Source organism: Myxocyprinus asiaticus, chromosome 6 (assembly GCF_019703515.2).
Source record: "Myxocyprinus asiaticus isolate MX2 ecotype Aquarium Trade chromosome 6, UBuf_Myxa_2, whole genome shotgun sequence".
Lineage (NCBI taxonomy): Eukaryota > Metazoa > Chordata > Actinopteri > Cypriniformes > Catostomidae > Myxocyprinus > Myxocyprinus asiaticus.
The window spans coordinates 16,311,673-16,336,874 of record NC_059349.1 but is presented as its reverse complement, the minus strand read 5'-3'; the positions used below and the strand labels follow the sequence as shown (position 1 = coordinate 16,336,874).

General features: G+C 43.6%; 1 protein-coding gene across 2 annotated transcripts in view; it reads left to right on the top strand.

Annotated features, from left to right (window-relative positions):
* LOC127442027 (alpha-N-acetylgalactosaminide alpha-2,6-sialyltransferase 3-like) overlaps window positions 1–25,202 on the top strand; it is a 163,024-nt gene that overhangs the window by 106,266 nt on the left and 31,556 nt on the right. Inside the window, exons 4-5 of one of the 2 annotated variants that reach the window (XM_051699695.1) lie at window positions 9,760–9,867; window positions 15,781–23,417. The exons of the other annotated variant lie outside the window; for it this stretch is intronic. Coding sequence (XP_051555655.1) covers window positions 9,760–9,867; window positions 15,781–15,970 — 298 coding nt within the window. The 3' untranslated portion in view covers window positions 15,971–23,417. Of the gene's footprint in view, window positions 1–9,759; window positions 9,868–15,780; window positions 23,418–25,202 lie in introns of those variants that run through there. 2 annotated transcript variants of the gene reach the window in all.

Below are 25,202 nucleotides of genomic sequence, written 5' to 3'. Positions count from 1 at the left end.
TATTTATGGTTCTTTCTCCAGATATTGCCTCTTTTGAAATAAAAATGAGCTGCAACATCTAGTTAAGGTAATTTATAAAGCATGCAGTGGTCAGTTTACTTTATTAATCTTTCCAGCTACGATATAGTACCCTTCCTATTCTTATCTTTAAATCAGGATAGTGGTATTATTATTTGTGCTGGTTTCAGGTTTTTTATTACAGCAAGCTTTGACATAAATTGATCTTGGAATCAATTCGGAATCAAAAATTTGCACGCATTTGAAATTAATCTGCTTAACTTCACAACAAATCAAATGCTAAGAAATTTCTCCTTGCTTTAAATGCACAAACTGTCCTTAGATCAAGTAAAAGTGACATTAAAGACATTAGATCAACTGGTTCTATTTTCAACCATATAAGATTGTAAAATCATGCAATGCTGCTTCTGTGAGCTAATACAAATCAGAGCATAAGGCTCGTCATTGATTAATGAATATTTCTGCTAATGAAATTTGTTCTGTAAAGAATCCAAAGACGAATAAATGGAAGATAAATTAGTTCATGGCTTTGGACTCCATCGTGTTTGGCCTTTGGACTTCTCCTTTCCATTTTAATATAGGACTGAAACTGAGTCAAGATTGTGAGTGTAGAGAGTAATATTTAGGTCACCTTACTTGTGCATGTAATTCCAGGTCTTTCACTGTTGAGATTGAGCAGTCATGATTCATAAAGAGTTATAGCTCCTGAAAACGTTATAGAGCGTTCTGTACAAAATGCACAAACAAAACTAATGTCTGCCCAGATTTCCTATGGGATTTTGTTGAGATTTCAAGCCAGGCTGTCATATGAAATGTGCCATTCTGCTACTAAGAAGCAGGACGTTTTGATGAATGTATCTCTTGCATGAGAGTGCCCCTAATAACAGGTGTTTTTCAGAGAGAAGAAGTGGGGAAAATTTTGCCCTATCAAGATTAGAGTTAGCTGATCTTTAAGCCGAATATGGTCAGTATGGTGTTCAGCTTGTTTAGATGGTCTTCTAGTCTGGCCCAGCTGGTGTTCAGATGGCTAGCTTGTTTAGCTGGCCTTCAATCATAATTAAACTGTTGTTCAGATGGTTTAGCTGGTCTTCAGGCCTAGTCAGTCTGGTGTTCAACTGGTTTAGCTGGTGTTCAAGCCTTGTCAATCTGATGTTGAGCTGGTTTAGTTGCTCGTCCAGTCTGGCAAAGATGGTGTGCAGCTGGTTTAGCTGGTCTTCAAGGCTAATCAATCTGGTGTTTAGATGGTTTAGCTGATCTTCAAACCTAGTCAGTATGGTGTTCAGCTGGCTTAACTGGTCTTCCGGTCTGGCCAAGATGGTGTTCAGCTGGTTTAGCTGGTCTTCAAGCCTAGTTAATTTTGTGTTGAGCCAGTTAACTGGTGTTCAAGCCTAGTCAATCTGATGTTCAGTTGGTTTAGCTGCTCGTCCAGTCTGACCAAGATAGTGGTTAGTTGGTCTTCAAACTTGGTCAATCTGGTGTTCAGATGGTTTAGATGGTCTTCCAGCCTAGTCAATCTGGTGTTCAGATGGTTTAGCTGGTCTTCAAGCCCAGTCAATCTGGTTTTCAGATGGTTTAGATGGTCTTCAAGCCTATTCAATCTGGTGTTCAGATGGTTAAGATGGACTTCAAGCCTAGTCAGTCTTGTGTACAGCTGGTTTAGTTGGCGTTTAAGCCAAGTCGATCTGATTTTCAGCTGGTTTAACTGCTAATCTAGTCTGGACAAGATGGTGTTCAGATGGTTTGCTGATCTTCAACCCTAGTTAGTATGGTGTTCAGCTGGTTAACTGGTCTTCAAGCCTAGTCAATCTGGTGTTCAGATGGTTTGCTGATCTTCAACCCTAGTTATTATGGTGTTAAGATGGTTTAGCTGGTCTTCCAATCTGGCCAAGATGATGTTCATCTGATTTAGCTGGTCTTCAAGCCTAGTCAGTGTGGTGTACAGCTGGTTTAGCTGGTGTTTATGCCTAGTCAATCTGATGTTCAACTGGTTTAGCTGGTCTTCCAATCTGGCCAAGATGATGTTCATCTGATTTAGCTGGTCTTCAAGCCTAGTCAATCTGATGTTCAGCTGGTTTAGCTTTTCTTCCAGTCTAGCCAAGATGGTGTTCAGCTGGTTTAACTGATGTTCAAGCATAGTCAATCTGATGTTTTGCTGTTTTAGCTGGTCTTCAACCCTAGTTAATGTAGTGTTCTGCTGGTCTCCCAGCCTGAGCAACTGACAAGTGCCCCAGACCCCTTAAAAACCATCAAAACAGACCAGCTAACAACCTTAGACTTGGCTTGTCTTCCCAACCTGGCCAAGCTGGTGTTCAGCTAGTTGGCTAACTGGTCTCCATGCCCGACCATGTGACAAGTGACCAAAACACTTAAAAACCATCAAACCAGGTCTTAGTGGCCCGCTAAGTCCAGTAAACCACTTTAGGCTGGTTAAAGCAGTGATTGTTTTTTTGTTGTTTTTTGTTTTTTTTAGTTGTCACTTGTCATCCTAACATCCTGGTTACTTTTGTAACCTCCGTTCCTTGATGGAGGGTACGAGACATTGTGTCGATGTAGTGACAATAGGGGTCACTCTTGGGAGCCCAAAACACCTCTGGTCTTTGAAAAAAGGCCAATGAGAATTGGTGAGTGGTATTTGCATATATACATACGGGTATAAATGGAGCTGGTATGCAACCACTCATTCAGGTTTTGTGCTGAGGAGCTGAGACAAGGTCCTGGCCATTTCAGCGTGTAGTCCAGCGTTGTGGCAGGAGGGACACAACATCTTGTTCCCTCCATCAGGGAACAGAGGTTACGAAAGTAACCAGGATGTTTCCTATCTGTCACTCACTCGACGTTGTGTCGATGTAGTGACACTAGGGGTCCCTATACGAAACGCCACAACTAGCTGAACTGTTACGTGAACTGGTGGTGTGTGACGGGCAGACCACTGTGTGCCTCGTAGCCAGCACACCAGGCCGACACGTAACCTCCCCCAATGCTGTTATAAGCGTCGAACGGCCCTTTGGGAACAAGTTGACTGCCCAAAAGATAGGGACAGGCTAGCCCAGTCATGGCCTCTTATCCTCTTTTTTTCACTCCCAAAAAAGAGTGAAATTTGTTAACCGATTGGGGCCACCAGTGTCTATGTCAGGGGGGTGTCACTCCCAAGGGGAAGACACCGTGGAGACCACACCCCGCCCGAGGGGGGGGGGGGGAGGTTATTTTGAGTGGAAATACATCACATGGTCTTGCCAAGCCTTGTCGGAAGTATGTCATGTGGAGAAGTCCCATGGTAGGTCCTACCCAACGGGGGAGGAGTTTCTACAAACATGGTGACTGGGACAGAGGGACCTATGCTCAAGGAAGATGCAGTTTACCAACAGGGAAACGAATTAGCGGAAGATATATGTCACATGGGGTCACCTATGGGGAAGCAACACATGCGGAGCACCTACCCCAGTACAGGGCTTAGTTAGCACATGTACTGAGCCGGCAGCGAGTTTCTCTGCAAACTCGTCTGCCACAGGGCTCGGAGGAAGTCATCCAGGGAACACACTTTGTAAACACTACTGGGAGTCAACAGCACACGTCTTCAGCTCAGGGGAGGTGAAAGGCACTGTGCATAATTGATACACCTGGCCAGCTGTCCTGGACTTACCTGCTTGTGCCTGCCACTACATGGGACGAAAACGGCTCAACCCGGAGATTGTAGAACCTCGCAAAGGTGTTGGGTGTTGCCCAGCCCACTGCTCTGCAAATGTCTGATAGAGGCACCACTGGTCAATGCCCAGGAGGCCGCCAGACTCCTGGTAAAATGGGCTCGTTGCCCTGCAGGCTCGACAGGGCTGGGTCTGCCTCCTCCTGGGGCAGCGCTTGCAGGTTCATCACCTGATCACTAAATGGGGTCGTGGGAACCTTGGGCGCACAGTCCGGTCGGGGTCTCAGGATCACATGAGAGTAGCCCGGACCGAACTCCAGGCATGTTTTGCTGACAGAGAACACTTGCAGGTCTCCTACCCTCTTGATGGAAGTGAGCGCAGTCAGGAGGGCAGTCTTTAAAGAGAGTGCCTTAAGCTCAGCTGACTGCAGGGGCTCAAAGGGGGCTCCCCGTAGACCCTGAAGAACTACAGAGAGGTCCCATGAGGGAATGAGGCGCGGTCTGGAGGGATTCAACCTCCTGGAGCCTCTCAGGAACCTGATGATCAGGTCGTGCTTCCCTAAGGACTTACCGTACATTGTGTCGTGGTGTGCCGCTATAGCGGCAACATACACCTTCAAGGTGGAGGGGGACAGCTGGCCCTCCAACCTCTCCTGCAGGAAGGAAAGCACCGACCCGACTGCGCATCTCTGGGGGTCTTCACATCGGGAAGAACACCACTTAGTGAACAGACGCCACTTCAAGGCATACAGGCACCTCGTAGAGGGAGCCCTATCCTGAGTGATCGTGTCTACCACCGTGGGTGGTAGACCACTTAAGTCTTCCACATCCCGTCCAGGGACCAGACACTGAGATTCCAGAGGTCTGGTCTTGGGTGCCAGATGGTGCCCCGTCCCTGAGAAAGAAGGTCCTTCCTCAGGGGAATTCGCCAGGGGGGCTGTCGCGAGGAGCGTGAGGTCCGAGAACCACGTCTGGGTGGGCCAGTAGGGTGCTACCAGGACGACCTGCTCCTCTCCTCTCTGACCTTGCACAGGGTCTGTGCAAGTAGGCTCACTGGGGGAAACGCATATTTGCGTAGTCCAAGGGGCCAGCTGTGTGCCAGCACATCTATACCGAGAGGTGCCTCGATCAGGGCGTACCAGAGCGGGCAGTGGGATTCTTGGGAAGCGAACAGGTCTACCTGTGCCTGCCCAAATCAACTCCAAATCAGCTGGATGACCTGAGGGTGGAGTCTCCACTCTCCCCTGATGGTAACCTGTCGTGACAGCACGTCCGCTGCAGTGTTGAGGTCGCCCGGGATATGAGTGGCTCGCAGCGACTTGAGGTGCTGCTGACTCCAGATGAGGAGACGGCGGGCGAGTTGTGACATACAACGGGAGCGTAAACCACCTTGACGGTTGATGTATGCCACCGTTGCCGTGTTGTCTGTCCGAACTAACACATGCTTGCCCTGGATCAATGGCCGAAACCTCCGCAGGGCAAGCAGAATTGCCAACAACTCGAGGCAGTTGATGTGCCAACGTGGCCACGGGCCCTTTCCTGGAGCCGGCAGTTGCATGCCCGTTGCATACAGTGCCCCAGCCCATTTTGGAGGCGTCTGTCGTAACCACGACGCACCTGGAGACCTGCTCTAGGGGAACGTCTGCCCATAGAAATGTGAGGTCGGTCCAAGGGCTGAAGAGGCGGCGACAGACTGGCGTGATGGCCACGTGATGTGTCTCGTGGCGCCATGCCCATCTCGGGACTCGAGTCTGGAGCCAGTGCTGAAGCGGTCACATATGCATCAACCCGAGCGGAGTGGCCACCGCTGAGGATGCCATATGCCCCAGGAGCCTCTGAAACAGTTTCAGTGGAACTGCTGTCTTCTGTCTGAACGCCTTTAAACAGGTCAGCACCGACTGTGCACGCTCGTTCGTGAGGCGCGCCGTCATCGAGACTGAGTCCAACTCCAAGCCGAGAAAGGAGATGCTCTGAACCGGGAGGAGCTTGCTCTTTTCCCAGTTGACCCAAAGCCCTAGTCAGCTGAGGTGTGAGAGCACCAGGTCCCTGTGCGCACACAACAAATCCCGAGAGTGAGCTAGGATTAGATAGTCGTCGAGATAGTTGAGGATGCGAATGCCCACTTCCCTTAACGGGGCAAGGGCTGCCTCTGCGACCTCCTGAAGATGCGAGGGGACAAGGACAGGCCGAAAGGGAGGACCTTGTACTGATAAGCCCGACCCTCGAATGCAAACCGCAGGAAGGGTCTGTGTCGAGGTAGAATCGAGACGTGGAAGTACGCGTTCTTCAGGTCTACCGCCGCAAACCAATCTTGATGCCGGACGCTCGCTAGAATGCATTTTTGCATCATCATCTTGAACGGGTGTCTGTGTAACCCCTTCTTCATCTCAGCCGGAGGGACAGGCTCTATCGCACCCCTCCGTAGGAGGGTAGCGATTTCCATGCGCAAGGTAGCGGCGTTCTCGCCCTTCACCGAGCTTGGTGGACTTGCAGGAGAGCCATGGCGTTGAGGGCGGAGGAGGCTTGTCCAGTGGCACCGTAGGCCTTGGCCGTCAGCGACAATGTAAACCTTCAGGCTCTGGACGGGAGCTTTGGGCGCCCGTGACAGGTGGCGGCGCTCTGCGGGCATAGGTGCACCGCAAGCGCCTTATCCACCGGGAGGATCACTGAATACCCCTTGGCCGCCCCATCATCGAGGGTAGTGAGGGCAGGGGAGCTGAAAGATCGGGACCGGGCAGTAAAAGGTACCTCCCACGACCTCGTCAGCTCCTCGTGCACTTCTGGGAAGAAAGGAACTGGGGCGGGGCGTGGCTGTGAGTGGCACCGCGGGCCCAGGAACCAATCATCGAGCCACGAGGGTTCAGGGGAGAGCAGAGGTTTCCACTCTAGCCTGACGCTCGCGGCTGCCTGGGAAAGCATGTCCATCATTTCCGCGTCAGCCTGTGACTTGGCGACCATACCCAAGGGGGGAAGCCCAGCTGAGGCTTCCACATCCAACTGGACGAGCCCGCTCTCCGATGCTGCGCTCGAGAGCTCAGCAGCTTCACGGGCTCCGAACAAGAGGTCGAACTCTCCGTGAGACGAGCCGGCAGACTCATCCGGAAGCCCGATTGGGGCAGACGAGCGTGCTGGGGAATGGGAGGTCTGTGGGGGGATACCCGGCAGAGGTGGTCCAATTGAGGTCCCCAAATCGCCCCCAGTGCGAGCCGCGCTGGCCTCATACCCGTAGGTAGAAGGACCGAGGCGGGGAGCCGCTGGGGTGGCTTGCTTTCTTACGAAGGCGAGCCGCAACCGCAACATTGCCATGGACATGTTCTCGCAATGAGTACATGACCCATCCACGAACGCTGTCTCCGCGTGGGTAGCGCCCAGACACGAAAGACAGCAATCGTGACCGTCAGAAGGCAAGAGATAATGACCGCAACCAGGAATAACACACGAACGGAAAGGTATCTTTAAAAAGACGTTCCGTGTGTGCCACTATTTTAGAGAAATATGCTCTTTTTTTTTTTTTCAGAATATACTCTTATTTCTGCCAAAGCGCCCAGGGGCATTCTCTGCAGTGCACCAGTGCAGAGGGGGAGAAGCCGCTGAAATGCGGCATCAGATCCAGCAGAGGTGAATGAACAGCCGTGAGAATTCAGCTCAGTAAGCATCGACCGTTCGGCTGCAAAGAGAAAATCTGAATGAGTGGTTGCATACCAGCTCCTTTTATACCCGTATGTTCGGGGGAGTGGTATGCAAATACCACTCGCCAATTCTCATTGGCCTTTTTTCAAAGACCAGAGGTGTTTCGGGCTCCCAAGAGTGACCCCTAGTGTCACTACATCGACACAACGTTGAGTGAGTGACAGATAGGGAACCGATGTTCCTTCTAAATGCTAAGGTTCTATTGACTCATTCTGCCCTCATCTTATCACACATACACACACACACACACACACACAACTTAACTGTAATTTTAAACCTTTACATTTGTATTGATCACACACACGAAAGCAATGACTGAGATAAAAGTTTATTGTGGTCAGTCAAAGAAAAGTGACGAGCCCTTTTTAAATTGACATAAAGACTGAAAACAGGTATGGCACCATTAGCTGTTAGTGGATACATTTGGAAAGTCTTGTGCTGACCAGGAAAAACCACTTAAGAACAGGAGCTGGTGTACTTACCGAAGGCCCACCTTTTACTAGCAACTGATGACAGCCTTGGGGTTATTAATAGATATAGCCAAAATGAAAGTAAACAACCTTAGCTTCGAGGAACTGTCTGTCTTCTTTAATGTGTCAGGTAATAATGGCCATACTTAGTTCCCACACAAAGATAAATTAGTGCAGCCTGAGAACGCTAGTTAACTCTAGCTTTCACACCCGGCTAAATGAAGAACTCATCCCAAGGGAAGAAATAGTTTAAAACATCTTAGGAAAGCAGTGTTCTGTTGTATTAGTCAACAGAACCCTACTATTAAAAATGATCTGTCTAGTGTAATCAATTAAATAACAAAATAGCTGTGCTTCCCCATTTGAACAATTTTGGTAAGCAATTCTATCTCACTAGTCTCATTTTAAAACACATGAAGTATGTGGCTATACTTTTGAAACAATGTGTATTTAAATGCTTACTCCAGTGCAATGCTTTGCTACATAGACTTCCATTGTAAGTACATCACTGTAAACATGATTTTTTTTTGCTTGTTTTTGCAAACTAAGAGACGAGGTGAAATTATTTTCTGTGGTAATCGACAGCATGTCACAAATGCTGTTGATTGAATTGAACTATTCTTTTAAAATAATAGTTCACCCTGTCATTATATGGAAGAGTGTTGCACAAGAGTTGAATAATGCACATTATCTGTTGTTCATTATACATTTTTTATTCAAATTGACTATAAATAAATAATGGCAGAATTGTAATTTTTAGGCTATCCCTTTAAGTTTCAGCAGCTACCATTGAAAGTGTTATTAAAAGGGTGTTGTGTTTAATCAGCCAAATTATGTGACTTAGAGGCGAACAATGCCTCTGAAACTCAGTGTGAATGGCAATTTAAGCCTACACAGAGTCGAGGTGGGTAGATGGTGGTAAGGGGAACTTAAAATTAATGTCTGTACTTTAAAAGCAAGTCTGCTCTTTCTGATGAAGCCCATGTTCTTTACAAAGCGCCAGGGAAATTGATTTTTCCACAGGTGCCAATAGCTTCTCTGAATGGCCACGTTTTCTAATATGTCTTCATGATTGACCACTCTCCTGTGCCTAGCAGGGGAGGGTTTTCATGGACCCAAGGTTGCAGGGAATATGAGAGTCTGAGTTGAATGTGTGTGATGGAGCTTTTGAGGCTGTGGAGGTGCTTTTATACAGGGCAAGGGAGCTCCACATGTAAATTAGTGTGTATAGTGTGCGACATAGTACATTATTTACTTTGTGCACTGCTATGATTTTGTCTATTAACATCACAGCAACTATACGTATCTTAGCAGTGCAGGTCCTGTATTGAACAACTTCTGTAGTGTCTTTTCTTAGTCTAGCTGTCTTCATCAGCCTGTCAGTAAGGTTTCAGCTTTTTATTCAAAGTTTTATGCTGATAATAATATTTGTAAACAACTGTATTCAATTAGAAAAATGCAAAAGAGAAGCAGTTTCACTAGTGTTTTCAGACTTTTGAACTGTTCATGTGTGTGTATTTGTTTTACGGTACTTTTTCGATTCTACAGCTTTTTGGAAACTACAGATGAACAGAGCATTTTAATATCAGCTTTTGAAGATCATTCATAAATGTCAAATAAGGATAAATCAAATAATGTACATCCCAAGAAAATGTTCCTATTTTTCCTTACTTCTCTATCCAATACCAACAGTACATACAGTACATGTGCAGTATTTGGCATTCACTTCATTGTGACAAATCTAGGCTCAGACCATTGTGCTGTCATTCAAAGTGGCATCTTCAACTGCCCGACTACACAGTAAATATAATAATAACAGTTTAGACAGTGAATTGACTAAGTGTTGTATCTGTGTTTATGATTTCTGTCTAGCTGAATCAAGACTATGTAAATGAGGTATTATAAAGGAAGATTGCTAACAGGATGATTTTATGTTGGCAGGATTCAGTCGGGGTCGTACCTGAGCACCGGTTGGTTCACACTCATTCTGGCCATGGAAATGTGCAAGGAGATCCAAGTCTACGGCATGATTAACGACACATACTGCAAGTAAGACTGATGCGTAATCTAGAACTTGTCAATGGTCTAAAAGTTGCTTCATCTACCTATTTTCTGAGTGTTATTCGGTGGACATATAACACAGGCTGATACTAGTGAAAAAAAGGCTCTGCAATAGGCAACACCTCAGTTCAGTAATTTTTGTCTCTATGGGCTTGCCATAATTATTTTCACAAGGTTTCAGCAATACACTGTGTTACTATAATATTCTTAGTGGTGATTGCTAAGGCAAGTATTACTATATCTATTGCATTATTACTATTACTGTAACATTTAAAATGATACTTTACAAATAAAATTATACTTTTGCTCTTTCTGGTTTGTAAAACAGTCTTTTGGGGTCAGTAGAATAATCATTTTAGAGGTCAAAATTGTATTCCTGTACAAAATAATACAAACAAAAAAACATCTGCCATGTTAAATACTCCTTCTATAGTCATGTTTTCTAACTCATTCCCTTGTGTGTCTGGAGTTTACTGGCAGCCTATAAATCCCCTTTATCATGAATCGCACATTCTGATTGCAGTTTAATGATTTAATGATTTGATGACAACCTCATGCCCCACCCCCCGCTGTAGATAGACATAAGAAAAGCATGTGATTGTGATTAATGTGTTTGTAGTGTAGCTATTATCATCTGTTTTCCCAAACCATTTATTCATTCCACTTTCCTCTTCAAAACAAAGAGCAATTTTCTTTCAAAGCGACTCCCAGTCACCTGTAAAGACTGGGAAATTAGTGAGCAGTGGTCAAAACGAAGTCATTAAAAAAAAAGGCAGTTCAGCTGGGAAGTATCTATTTTAGCAGAATGTGGTGAGCTGTTGTTGCAGTTGACCTCTTTGGATCTCTTCAACTGGTTTTAGAGGGAGAGAACAATTTAATTTATTTAAAAGAAAATGGGCCTTCTGAGCTTATTTTTCCTTACTTTTCTATCCAATACCAACAGTACATACAGTACATGTGCAGTATTTGGCATTCACTTTATTTTGACAAATCTAGGCTCAGACCATTGTGCTGTCATTCAAAGTGGCATCTTTAATTGCCCTACTACTGTACACAGTAAATATAATAATAACAGTTTAGACAGTGAATTGACTTGTGAAGTGTTTATCTGTATTTATGATTTCTGTCTTGCCGAGTCAAGACTTTGTAAATGAGGTGTTATAAAGGAAGATTGCTTACAGGATGATTTTTTGTTGGCAGGATTCAGTTAGGGTCGTACCTGAGCACCTGTTTCCATTTCTAACGGTATTCTCCTTATGGATTTAGAGCAGTCAGGCTTTGATGAAAAAGTAACAATGGGTTGGAGCATGACAATCAAAATGGACCTTTATTGCTTTCTTCATACACATTCCTGGTCTTATTGTGCACAATTAATCGATTCACAATTAAAAGTGCTGAAATTTGATGGGCTGCTGGTGGCTATTTTTGTTGATTAGTTAAATCTCTCTCTGTATATGTATATGTATGTGTATATATATATATATATATATACACACATATACACACACTGGCAGCCAAAATTTGGAATAATGTACAGATTTTGCTGTTATGGAAAGAAATTGGTACTTTTATTTACCAAAGTGACATTCAGCTGATCACAATGTATAGTCAGGACATTAATAACGTGAAACATTACTATTACAATTTGAAAAAAAAAATATATATATTCAGAACTTCTTAAACTACTTCAAAGAGTTCACCTTTGGATTCTTCTTGTCCAAGTCATTCGTTCATTTGTCACGTGACAGCCATATGTGCATAGCATATACGACTGTAACGTGACAAAAGAATGAACGACTTGGACCAGAAGGCTCGAGAGGTGAACTAATAATTTCTGTTTCCTGTACAGTGCCAATGTGGTTTTCACGAAACAAATGAATGGAGGTTGCGCAATGAATCACTCTCTGAGACTACTCGTTCTTCTGAGTCACATAAAAGATTCGTTCAAAATGAATGAATCGTTCATGAACGACCCATCACTATTACACTGACGCACACTTCACAAAACACACAGCACTGATTCAGTGTCAGTGATAAACTGATGGGGAAAGGAGCTCTTAATGCTATTTGTTGTACAAAACAAGCCCAGATGAAACTTGTGACAGAAATCAAGTATTTGTCAGCCTAAGTAAGGCACATTTTTTAATTACCACAGAAGCACATCAAACCTTAACTATCACCAAAACCCAGAATGAGACGTTCTTGTCTGCAAGCGCTTTTCATGTGGAGTTCAAAGCGGTGCTTTGGAAAGCACTGACCTGACTGTGCATCTCTGGGGGTCTTCGCGTCAGGAAGAACACCACTTAGCGAACAGATGCCACTTCAAGGCATACAGGCACCTCGTAGAGGGAGCCCTAGCCTGAGTGATCGTGTCTACCACTGCGGGCAGAGGGAGAGATTGCTCTTTTCCCAGTTGACCCGAAGCCCCAGCCGGCTGAGGTGGCTGAGCACCAAGTCCCTGTGCGCACACAACAAATCCCAAGAGTGAGCTAGAATCAGCCAGTCATCGAGATAGTTGAGGATGCGGACGCCCACTTCCCTTAGCGGGACTCTATCATGTCCTTCCGTAGAAGGGACGTGATCTCGGCACACAAGGCACCCATCACCGAGGTGAAGCGGATGCCGTTGAACCTGAATCGCATAGCCGAGTCGTGTCCTGGTCAGCCACCGCGACAGGTTTGGGAGCGCAAGCCACGCCCCTAAGCTCTGGGTGAGGGGGACCAAGGGAACAATCGCGTCGGACATACCGGTGGGTGGGGCGGAGCCTGAGGTGCCACGTTGGGGGGGCCGAGCCCCGAACTCATGGCCGTGCTGAGTCTGGGGACATCGAAGCACTTACCTTGCTCCGTATACCCACCATAGGACCAGTCCGGGATGGGGGAGGAGGGAAGTCATCCTCGCGGCCTGTCGCAACCGTCCTGGCGTGGGTACAATTGTGCCACAGCTGGGCGCGTGGGGGCGGGGGGACCCACCTGCGGAGCGCCATACCTGCCATAAAGGTGTGGTGCCCGGCGGTCGTGATAACAACGGCTGTGGACACCGAATGTGTGACCCAGGAAGTGAGGAAACCGCTCTTTTCATGAAAATGTGGATACCGCAGCCCTATGGGCGTGCGGCGAAATCATAAGAAAAGGAAAACAAGGATTCTCTTCCCAGCCCTCCACCGGGGGATGGAGTGGTCTGTTTACCAGCTCCAGGTCTGTAGCAGATCTCCCTGGGTCGCCGTCTCGGGTGCTTCGAAGCCTTCCTCGGGTTCTTAACGGCGGGCTGTGAGATGGGTGGCGTTTGCTTCCTGCGGGTGGCTCCACGCCAGGGCCGGCCTCCTGGGGTGGGCTGCGGCGGAGCCGGTGTTGCTGCCGCAGGGGGACGCCCTTGGCGATGAGCAGACGGGGTGCGGGATCTTGATCCACGCCGTGGCAGGACGTGCTGGATAGCCTCCGTCTGCTTCTTAACCGTCGAGAACTGCTGGGCAAAGTCTTCGGTGTCACCGAATAGGGCAACTTGGGAGATGGGGGCGTCAAGGAATCGTACCTTGTCAGCCTCCATCTCGACCAGGTTGAGCCAAAGGTGGCGCTCCTGGACTACCCTTGTGCAGTTCTTTCAGCCCCTTGGCTTGGTGCACTTGCAGGAGAGCCATGGTGTGCAGGGCAGAGGCAGCCTGTCCAGCAGCACCGTAGGCCTTAGTCGCCAGTGACGACGTAAGCCTACTGGCCCTGGATGGGAGTCTCTGATGGTTCTGCCAGGTGGCGGCATTTTGCAGGCACAAGTGCACTGCAACCACCTCATCCACCTGGGGAATAGCCAAATACTCCCTGGCAACTCCACCGTCGAGGGTAGTGAGAGCGGAGGAGCCCATAAATCGGGTCCGGACAGTGAAAGGTGCCCACCATGATCTTGTGAGCTCATCATGCACCTCCGGGAAGAAAGGAACCAGGGCGGGGCACGGCCATGAGCGGCGCTCTGAGCCCAGGAACCAATCATCAGTTGCGAGGGTTCAGGGGGGAGTGAAGGGTTCCACTCCAGCCCGGCGCTCGCAGCCGCCCGGGCAAGCATGGCCGCCAGCTCCGCGTCAGCCTGCGACTGAGCGACCAGCCCAGTTGAGTCCTCAGCGTCAGACTGGACGAGCCCACTCTCCGATGCTGTGATCGAGAGCTCATCCACTTCACGAGCGCCAAATGAGATCGCAAATTCATCGTGAGACGAGCCGGCGGTCTCATCCCAGAACTCGACCGGGGCAAACGAGCGTGATGGGGAATGGGAGGTCCATGGGAGGTTTCCCAGCTCCCATTGAGGTCCCCAAATCTCCCCCAGTGCTAACCGATGTGGCCTCAAACCCGTAGTTAGAAGGCCCGAGGCGGGTAGCCGCTGGGGTGGCTTTCCCTCTGAGCCACGACCGCAATGTTTCCATGGTCATGTTTTCTCAGTGAGGACATGACCTGTCCGTGAACGCCGTCTCCGCGTGGGCAGCACCCAAGCACATTAGACAGCGTTCATGGCCGTCGGAAGCGGAGAGATAACGACCGCAACCAGGAATTAAACACAAACGGAAAGGCATCTTTAAAAAGACACTCTCTGTGAGTGCCACTCTTTTAGAAGGGAAATATACTCTTTTAGAGGAAGAATATAATCTTTTAGGCTTCTGAAGCGCCCAGGGGCGTTCTCTGCACACCGGTGCAAGAGGGGGAGAAGCTGCTGTAATGCACCGTAAATCCAACAGCTTTTCAAGGTGAATGGATCGGCAGAGTAATTCAGCTCGCTGAACACAACCGCTCAGCTCCGAAGAGAAAATCTGAATGAGTGGTTGGAAGCCGGCTCCTTTTATACCCGTATGTCCGGGAGAGTGGCATGCAAATTCCACTCACCAATTCCCATTGGCCTTTTCTCAAATATCAGAGGTGTTTGGGGCTCCCAAGGGTGACCCCTTAGTGTCACTACATTGACACAACGTCGAGTAAGTGACAGATAGGGAATGAGAGTTCATGGCAAATTTGCCGCAAAATTGTGTCAAATTGTCCATTGTTGCCAAAGGTTTGCTGGAGGTTCTTGCAAACTTCTTGCAAACATTTGCAGCAAATCAAAAGCTCATTTGCATATGAAAATAACAAGTGGTAAATTTGCTACAAATTTGCGTCAAGTTTGCGGCTAGTTTAGATTTTTGTATGAGAGTTTAAGAGATTTAATGCCCATTGTAATGAAAATGCAACCTATGTGGAGACTAGTTCATTCAATTGGTCAAACTCCCACTTAGACTTTGAGAAACATTTTGTTACTTGATTTGGTGATATTTTAGTGCATTTCTATCTTTATACTATGGAAGGCTTTGTTTGAAAAATGTTAATAAAGCATTATATTGTTACATAATGGATTTTGACAGGAAAATAAGTATATTTAGAGTCAAATTACAGCACTTTCAAAATCTGCAATTAGTCACAATTGACTACCCTTACAAAAAATCTAAACTAGCAACAAACTTGCAGCAAATTTGCCGCTCATTATTTTCACATGCAAATGAGCTTTTGATTCGCTGCAAATGTTTGCCAGAAGTTTGCAGCTCTTCGCCGGTAGTGGTGAACCTCCTTTGGCAACAATGGACAATTTGCCACAAGTTTGACGCAAAGCTCATGTGCATGTGAAAATTATCAGTGGCAAATTTGTGGCAAGTTTGTGGCGAATTTGCCATGAACACTCGATTTTTGTAAGGGTATGAAAAATTATGCGATTGAATCGTGATTAAAAAAATTTTATCAACTGGCAGCACAAATATTTATATTTTAGTATAGACTTGATAAGGAAGCGCTGGTACTTTTGACATCACTGCAAGATGAGAAAAACATTTGGGGCTTTACTGTCATGGAATAGCAAAATAACCTTTGCATCCTTTCCTCTTGTCATTTCCTTTAGGTCAGAGGGCAACAGGAAAGTACCGTACCACTACTATGAAGCAGGAAGTAGAGACGAATGTGCAGAGTATCTCTTGCACGAGAGCGCACCTTATGGCGGACACCGTTTCATCACAGAGAAGGCGGTTTTTGCAAAGTGGGCCAAGACTCACCCCATCAAGTTTTTCAGTCCAGAGTGGCAGCTGTCATGACCAATGGAAGACTCCCATTCCTTCTGAATGTCCCAACACTCTGTCAGCCCATAACCTTTCCTTCTTAAATTAACACACAAACGTTGAGGTGAAGAATCCCTCTGATTGCAATTTCAAACACCAGTTGTTTGAGTGTAGTAAGTCACCCATCGTAACCATACTGAGAGGTCTCTATTGCACCTGGTGTTGAATCGTTGTGGTCATTTAGTGGATTTTGCATGTTCTAATTTGTTTATTCATTGGACAACCGAGTAGCTTAGATTTTCTCTGAGCACGTACAGTTATTGCAAAAAAGATGGGCTACAGTAGAATGTCGCATCCTTGTTTTTTTTTTTCATCACTAGACTTAGAAAAGAGACGATGAAGTACATGACTGAGAAACCTTTGCTTTGATTGGCATCTCGGATCACAACAACTGCTGATGCAGTCTTATATGAACAGTGATGGATCTTGGTTTCTGTAAATGAGTACACATAATATGTTATTTATTGTCTCATAGACAAGCATCGGACTGAAACCAACCTCAGAAAAAGTGATGCCACTCTCAAATCTTTTACTTTTGTACATGACCTACAAAAGTCGTCAGCCAAAAACCCAAACATTTTTCACTATGACGCTCACATCTTTTTTGGGGACACGTAACTTTAGTAATATTAATATTACGTAATATAATATTAATATACTAAAATACACGTAATATTAGGTCATTCGGGAACCTTAGCATATCATTTTTGCGCACTTGCATATATTATGCAAGTTTTTGCTGTTAAAATAGGCTGTGGAATATAAACTTATATTCTGTTGTTATGTGCCATGGCAAAAACGCAAGAAAGCCAAAGGTGCAATAGTATTGTTGGATTCACATTTTGTGCCCATAGACAGATGACATGAGAATGGTCCAGTGCATGGTCCAGTATCGGTGCCGTGAGTTCCGATGTGAAGATTGTTCCTGTATTAAATGTAGTGTATACTGTACATTGACTGCATGTAGCGACCTATACATCACCATTCCTTATGCCCTCCTGTCCAGAACCTGTCAGTATCCTGAAAGGAATAGTTCACCCAAAAATGAAACATGAGGGTGAGTAAATGATTGCAAAAGTTTCATTTTTGGGTGAACTATTCCTTTAAGATGATTTTACACTGTCCCTGTTGTCAGATCAGCAGGTTAATTTGAACAGCTACTGTAGCTAAGTGTTGTAGCGTCATATAAACCAGCAGACAATGCAGCACCCCAGGGGCTCCCCCGATGTGTCGAGACTTCCCCAGTGCATGTGGTTGTGGTTTTTCTCCATCAAAGCACAGCATGGATCTTTTTTGTATCTATATCAAGAACATTCATTGTCGTTGAAACTATGCGTAATGCTTCATCTTGTGATTATGACATCATCTGGCAGCTCAGCCCGGACAGCCTTTCTCTATAATGCACCACTTTGTGCATGTTTGACCAGAATTGCTGTAGCATTGCAACAACGTGTAAGCACCATGGCAGTGCCAGACGTTTTCCCTGGAGAGAAAAACAAAGGCGCTGGATGGATTAGCTGTGTGAAGTGAGGATGGAGTCAGAATAGGAGAAAAGGAAGGTGGTGCCACATCTGGAGCAGTTTTGTGTTGAGATATTGCTCATGCTTTGGTCCAGTCAGTTCATTTAAACAACTGATACATGGTCAATTTCTCAGAGTTATGGATGGGCAATAATACTTATTTTCTTTTCGATGTGATATCAAGTATGAGAAAGTATAGCCGATTCTGATACCAATACTGATACCTTTATTAAATGGAAAGTTTTCTACCTGGTCTTATAGAATCTTGTTACTATACCTACATTTCTGCAAAATTATTTTTACCTAGCTCATTCGGATCACGGCATTTTCCTGGTGAAATGAACACTAAACGACTTTTATTCCCTTTCATGACTTGTAAGGTGATACATTTGAATGTTTTTATTACATAACCAGATACATTTACAAGCTTGTTAATATGCGGTCAGATTGCACGGTTGATCATCTAATAGAGAATTGCACCAGAGACTATTTAGCAGAGACAAGCCACTTCTATTATGGGAGAAATTGGAATACCCAACGGTTAACAAATGTAGAAAGTAAGTTTTACAGGCAAAAGAGCCAATCACCTTTTAGATACAGACATTGCCTGTCAATGAACTCGAGAATGCCACGCGCAATAGCTATATAAGCTTGGACAATTGTGGTTTTTAGCCTAATCTGAGGTAAAGAAGCATAATTTATGATACCAGTGATTTACTGCTGATTCATGTCTGGAAACAGCTTCCCAAGAGTGTTCGAAAAATTGCCACCAGAGGACTGACTTGCTAGAAAGAGTTTGGTTGCACTTGCAACATGAAGGACTGGGGTATGAGTCCTTGGAGTCAAAGACACGTGATGCGAAAGTGTTCCTTCAGCAATTGTGTTTTTCATTTAACCAGTGCTTTTTGATGACACTATCAGTTAGCTTTAAGTTTAAGGTTTAGGGTAGGGAGGAAGGTTTTGTTAATTTAAAACTCGATAGAGCATTAACATTAAACACCTCATCTGTTTGGGTGAAAATTTTACTCACTTTTAGTGCCACACGGTGAACATTTCAACTGAACTGCCGCGATACGTGTAAGGAGCAACATAATATAATTTTGCAAAAATATCGCCATGTAATGCCACAACATTTTCATGATATCACGCTGAAAGTTTTTGTAACTTCTGAGGATAAAATGAAAATCAAACACTACAAAAATCTACACTACACCAGCACTGAAACTGAGAAATATAGCATTTTTGGAATGGCCAGCCAAATGTATTGTAAATACAGTATATGGAATGCACTAATTAGATTTTTACATGAATCTCATGAATCATAGTTGAGCCAACCCCGTTTTTTCTCAAGCTGGAAGTGTTGTTGAACGTATGGGCACGTGTGAGCTCCAATTTCTGGGTGAAATGTCCACAGAGTGGTGCCAAAAGCGAGTTGTATTTTTAGTTGTAAATCATGTAATACAGTTAACAGGAATATTATTTTAAATCTGTGCCCTAACCCAAACCTCGACCCTGAACATAACCGTCAATGGTGTAAAAAGGTAGTCTTTGATGCAACCTCTGAGTTGTTTATGTGAACACGTTTACTTCCTGGTTCCCGCGGGACCAGGACCCGTGTCTTGGAGGTTGTTACGCAACAAGCTATCAGTAGCGCTACAGGGAAATGTATTCACGTTGAAATTGATAAAACAATGTCTGATGGGGGATGCTGCTTTTCAGTAACGGTGTTGATTTTAGGGTACATGAACTTTCGGAATCAACATGTTGATTTCCTCCACGATCATGTTGACTATGCACCACTCTTTCTGTTTACGTAAATGAGTACTTTGACTGAGCAATGTCTGTGACTGTTTGTGTCTTTCGGCATTCCTGCTTGTGATCAGCTGAGCGAAAGGAGAAATTGTTCCTATGCTACACAACTATTTGCTAACAAAGTTCAGTTTTTCCCCTTCAAAGTTTGATACATTTATTTTCATGTTAAATAATTAATGAAATCAGAAGTGTTAAAAACACTTAGGATTAATATTTAAATGTGAGAATTAACCCTTTCAATTAAGTATGAAAAAATTATGATACTTCCCAACAGTATGGGAAGTATCAAAATTTTTAAGATCGATTCGCCCATCCCTACTTAGAGTGTTGACCCAGGAACATCATTTCCGTTCTTACAGTATTGATTTAGTTCACCATGTGATAAAGGCGTGATAAGGAAAATAGCACATTCAATCTTGTATATATTCTTGAATTTATCCCCTGCCCTGCTGTTCGTGCCTCAGTTATTACCATATATACTAATGATATACTCTGAACTTGCAAGTACTCTTGGAAGAACTTGCTGATCTTAATCCCATGATCTGCTTGATGCAGTCCATGCCTTTCCACTGATCTACAGCAGCATTAGCGCTTCACACAAGAATGGGAATGTTGACCTATCACCCAGATGTTCAATTGAGACTAAATCCAGCACATTTTTTGTTCTTTTTGTTTGTGAAAACACTAAACTGACTTTGGCATTGGGCTTGTGTTATGTTGTTTCTTTTATCAAATGTCATAAGTGCTTTTCTTTAACTTTTTAAAAGGGTGCATTTTTGAGGTGTATACTTCATCACTTTTTCTTTGCAGCTTAAAGTGTCCTTTTTATCTTTTTATTCTGGTTATTGAATTTTATTTTTTCTATTTTTCTTTGTTGGTATGTGTATGTTGTCACACAATTAAGCTTTCAGCCATTTACAGCAGACAAAATTAGGCTTTCTATTTTTGCAAGTGATGATTTTTGTGTGTTTTCCCCCATTAATAGTGGAATCTAAGAGTCAAATATACAGTGCCTTGCTAAAGTAATTATTCCCCTTACAAGGACACAGATGGCCTCTACCTGTGAATCCTTGAAACAACTTCTTACATGTTTTACAACAAAACATTTCAGATTGTGATTCAGAAGGCCAATTAGAAAAAAAAAGACTAAAGATCATTACAATGAAGTTAGAGATGATGTAAAGCAATGAAATAGATTAGGAAAGGGTATAAACTAATATCACAGAATATCAATATAATACTAGTTTTTTTACTTTTTTCTGAAAGAATTCTGAAGGGAGTTTGCCCATGCAAATCTCAGCACTATGATGCTGGGTGGTGTGAGTCAGGGTCAGAAGGTTAGGAGGGCTCGGGGCAAAAATTCAACATATTGGGGCAAATATTGTTCTGAATTCTTCTTTTTTTTTATTTGAAACATCTGACATAATTCTTAATTTTCTATTATAGCCCTAGTTATACAGTACATATGATTGCGAGAAAAATGAGTTGATGTTCATATGATTTTACGAGTAAGAGGTAATAATTCTCAATCTTGAGAATTTGTTTTCATATTAAAGTATTTTACAAGTGAATGATGACCAATCCATGGAAGAAAGAAAGTGGGTCTGTGAAAGTGTTGTAAATCTTGTTTTAGTGAATCGTTTTGTGGTGCACACAAATAATCCTTTGTCTCACTGAAAAGGCAGTCAGATGGATTCAGACTGTTTAGGCATCATCAACTGTTACTGTATAATTACTTAGATTTTTGGTTTAAAGGTCAGTCTACTGTATTTTGGTGTGCAGTCAAATAGGTAGCAGCTTATTTCACATTCAGTTCATTCTCATATCTCGGCACAACACCATATTTGTGAAAGCATGAATATGTGTTAGAACTTTTATAGCAGAATTGAGGTTACTATTGGAGGTGTAATTACTTTGTCTTGTTGATTCTTGTTCCAGCTCTCCCTGCTGTCAGTGAAGGTGTGAATAACATTGTAGCAACAAAGGAGACTGTTTCAGACTTCCCTTTTCATCTTGATTATAGAACATACTTAAAGCGGTAGTGTGCCCAAAAATGAAAAGTCTGTCATCATTGACTTACCTTTTCTTCGTGTCATTTCAAACCTATATGACTTTCTTTCTTCTGTGAAACACCATATGAGAAGTTCAACAGAATGTCTGAGCTGCTCTCTTCCACACGGTGAAAGTGAATGGAGACCACAAGCTCCAAAAGACAAAAAGCACCATATAAGCAGGGTTGGGGAGTAACGGAATACATGTTACGGGATTACGTATTTAAAATACAAAATATAAGTAAATGGTAAATGCTCTGCACTTATATAGCACTTTTTTAACCTTAGTGGTTCCAAAGTGCTTTACACTGTGACACATTCACCCATTCATGCACACACTCACACACCAATGATGGCAGAGCTGCCATGCAAGGTGCTAGCCTGCCAGTGGGAGCAACTTGGGGTTCAGTGTCTTGCCCAAGGACACTTCGGCATGTGGAGTAACTGTCTTCCACTTCAGTTACAATTTAAATAATTGGTAATTAGAATACAGTTACATTCAAAAAGTATTTGGATTACTGAAGAGATTACTTTGCATTTTATTGTCATTTGTTTCATTTAATATTTAGTCCTTTCAGATGGAAAACATTTATACATATAAATGATGCGATCCAAAGTGCATTTGAACAGCGGTGAAACACTTTCTTATGATGTGTTACATTCATACGAGCAGACAGAGAAGTAAGTTTGAAGTAAGTTTGGAGCAGAAGAAATAGAAATAATCCTTGTGTAAATTGTCACTTTTACGCTAAGCTAAAATGCTATTTCTAACCATTTTACATGCACGTTACCAGGCACGACCATATTTTTTTATCAAGAAAATTCACGTTGGATCACAATTTGATTAATCTCGTTTTAGAAACAACACTGCATAAGATATTTAGGTTTTTCAGAGATTGTATTTTTAACGTGTATTTTGTCTTACTGTACTGGCAGAGTTTTTATAGTCAAAACAAGTGAAAAAAATCTACCAGTGCTGAAGAAGTAATCCAAAGTATTTAGAATACGTTACTGACCTTGAGTAATCTAACGAAATACGTTACAAATTACATTATACAGCATGTATTCTGTACTCTGTAGTGGAATACATTTTAAAAGTAACCCTCACAACCCTGCATATAAGCATCATAGAAGTAGTCCATATGGCTTTTGCGCTATATTCAAATCCTTTTGAAGCCAAACAATAGCTGGAAAAACACGTGGCTGAGTAAATGATGATAGAATTTGAATTTTTGAGTTAAATTTTCCTTTATCTACCACATTCCAACATAGGTCTTTTATGGTTAAACCCCAGTAAAGTTTTAGATCTCTGAGGGTAAATGTCAGTGGGCAGTGCTGCAGTATTTCACAATGTTACATATTTAACCTCTGTAGTTCATATGAAACTTTGTAGAAGTCTGGTCAATAACACATCATTTCAGATTATTTGTATTTTTTTTATCAAATGGATACATTTCCCTGTAAAATATTATTTCTGCCGAACTGTGCTGATGCCCTTCATTGAACAGATGACATTGCCATATGTAATGTGCTACCAACTAGACCTCTGCTCTCAGCTCACCACCACAATTTCATTGCTTTCTGCGGAACTTACAGTGACTGCAGAAAACACCATGTGTGAGGAGACACCCGTGGAGATCTGTCTACATCAGCGGTTCTGCTCGACTTTGATGCATTAAAACCAAAAGACATTTTGTATATTTTCAGAGTAGTGAAATAGTCAGAGGTCCATCATACCCTTTTTAAGTTTAAATTTTTATTGCTGTTGTGAAAGCTGACTGATCTCTGTATTTTATATGATCTTTGTCTTCTTTAATGTCTGTAACTATGTATGCTGCTTTGTCTTTTTTTTTTCTTCTATTTTCTTTATTGTCCGTTACACTGCAGTGTTTGGTTGCTGATAAAAAATAAGTTACACATTGTCAAAATGTTTGATTTTCAAGCAGTGTGATTGTGTCACTAATTTTTTCTACTTGCTGTCTGGCTGTTTTTAATAAAACAAGTAAATTAAATAAGCGAGATGAAGGCTTCTATGTTTGGTAGTTCCATAAAACCAGTACTTTACATACCGCATACTAAACATGTACAGTAGGGGGTATCAGGGATCATTGTAAAACATTTAGGTTTTTGCGCGTTTACTTAGAAAATGTTTAGCCTTAAGCTTTGAATTTTTTTCCTAAAAACTTCTTTGACATGTAAGCAGTCATTACCAATGTTGATTCAATGTATAACATTAAACAATTCAGATGCAATTAACCTGGAATCACAGGAAGGTCAAAATTACATTCATAATACTCAAAAAGAAGTAACAATAAATGCAAAAGGTCCCAAGCACAAAATATAGTTTTTCATAATTCTTTTACTGGTGAAAGAAAAACATAAATGATTATGAAAGACAAAATCTTAAATGCCAGTGATCAATATTTACTCAGTAATCCATTATTTTGTAGAAGGTGGTCAATTTCTGCCGATGATTTGGAGCAAAACTAAAGGTCAAAAAATAACCTTAGAAAGGTGGCAGTGTCATTATTTATTTTTACACAGAAATTGGTAGGTCTATTACTAAAAACGGTTGACTTTATCACTACTTGTCGCATTTTATAACAATAGTGTGTGCAAAAAAAACAAAAAAAAACATTGTTTTTCCAAAGTTGGAGTGCAGAAATATTAAATATATCTTAATATCATTTTAGATTCTGGTTTAGAACGAACTTTCCATTTTTACTCAATTTTTTTGTTATTAACATTTTTATTGATTCAAAAATTAACACAGAAAAAATAAAACAACATATATATAATGAATCAAACACTTTAAACATTAAACCCCCACTATATCCCCTCCCCCTACCAAACTCTCAACCCACCCTGACCCCCCCCCCAACGAACACCACTGTGATCAATAGGATATAGACACAGAAAAAAAAACACAAAACTAAAACAACAACATAAAATAACAATAATCAAGTATAATAAAAAATAAATAAAAAAAAAACTCTAAATTACTCTCTCCACCGCCCCTCCTCAAGATTCCCTCAAAAATGCTAAATAATTGCCCCATTTCTTATTGTAAGATTCCCTAACCCCCATCCTTATGCTAGATCCCTCCTCTCCAACCATGTGGAGAGCCTTCAAGGTAGTTCCTGCCCAATGGGGGAGGAGTTACTACAAACATGGAGACTGGGGCAGAGGGGCTCTGCCTGAGGAAGACGCAGTTTGCCAGCAGGGAAACGAACTAGCGGAAGATATGGATCGCATGGGGTTAGCCTTACAGGGAACCGCCACATGCGGAGCACCTACCCCAGAACAGGGCTCTTAGTTAGCGCGTGTACTGGGCCGGCAGCGAGTCTCTCCGAAAACTCGACTGCCACAGGGCTCGGAGGAAGTCAACCAGGGAACAAAGTTTGTTAACACTACTGGGAATTAATGGCGCACATCTTCAGCTCCAAGAGAGGTGGAAGGCGCTATGTGTAAGCGATACACCCGGCCAGCTATCCCGGGCTTATCCACTTGTGTTGCGTGCCACTACCTGGGACGAAACCAGTTCAACCCGGAGGTTGTAGAACCTTGCACAGGTGTTGGGTGATGCCCAGCCTGCTGCTCTGCAAATGTCTGTTAGAGAGGCACCCCTGGCCAGGGCCCAGGGAGCCGCTACACCCCTGGTAGAATGGGCTGGTAGCCCTACCGGGGGCAGAATGTCCTAGGCGACATATGCCATAGTTATGGCGTCAATGAGCCAGTGGGCGATCCTCTGCTTGGAGACAGCGCTTCCTTTCCGCTGTGCACCAAAGCAGACAAAGAGCTGCTCAGAGATTCTAAAGCTCTGCG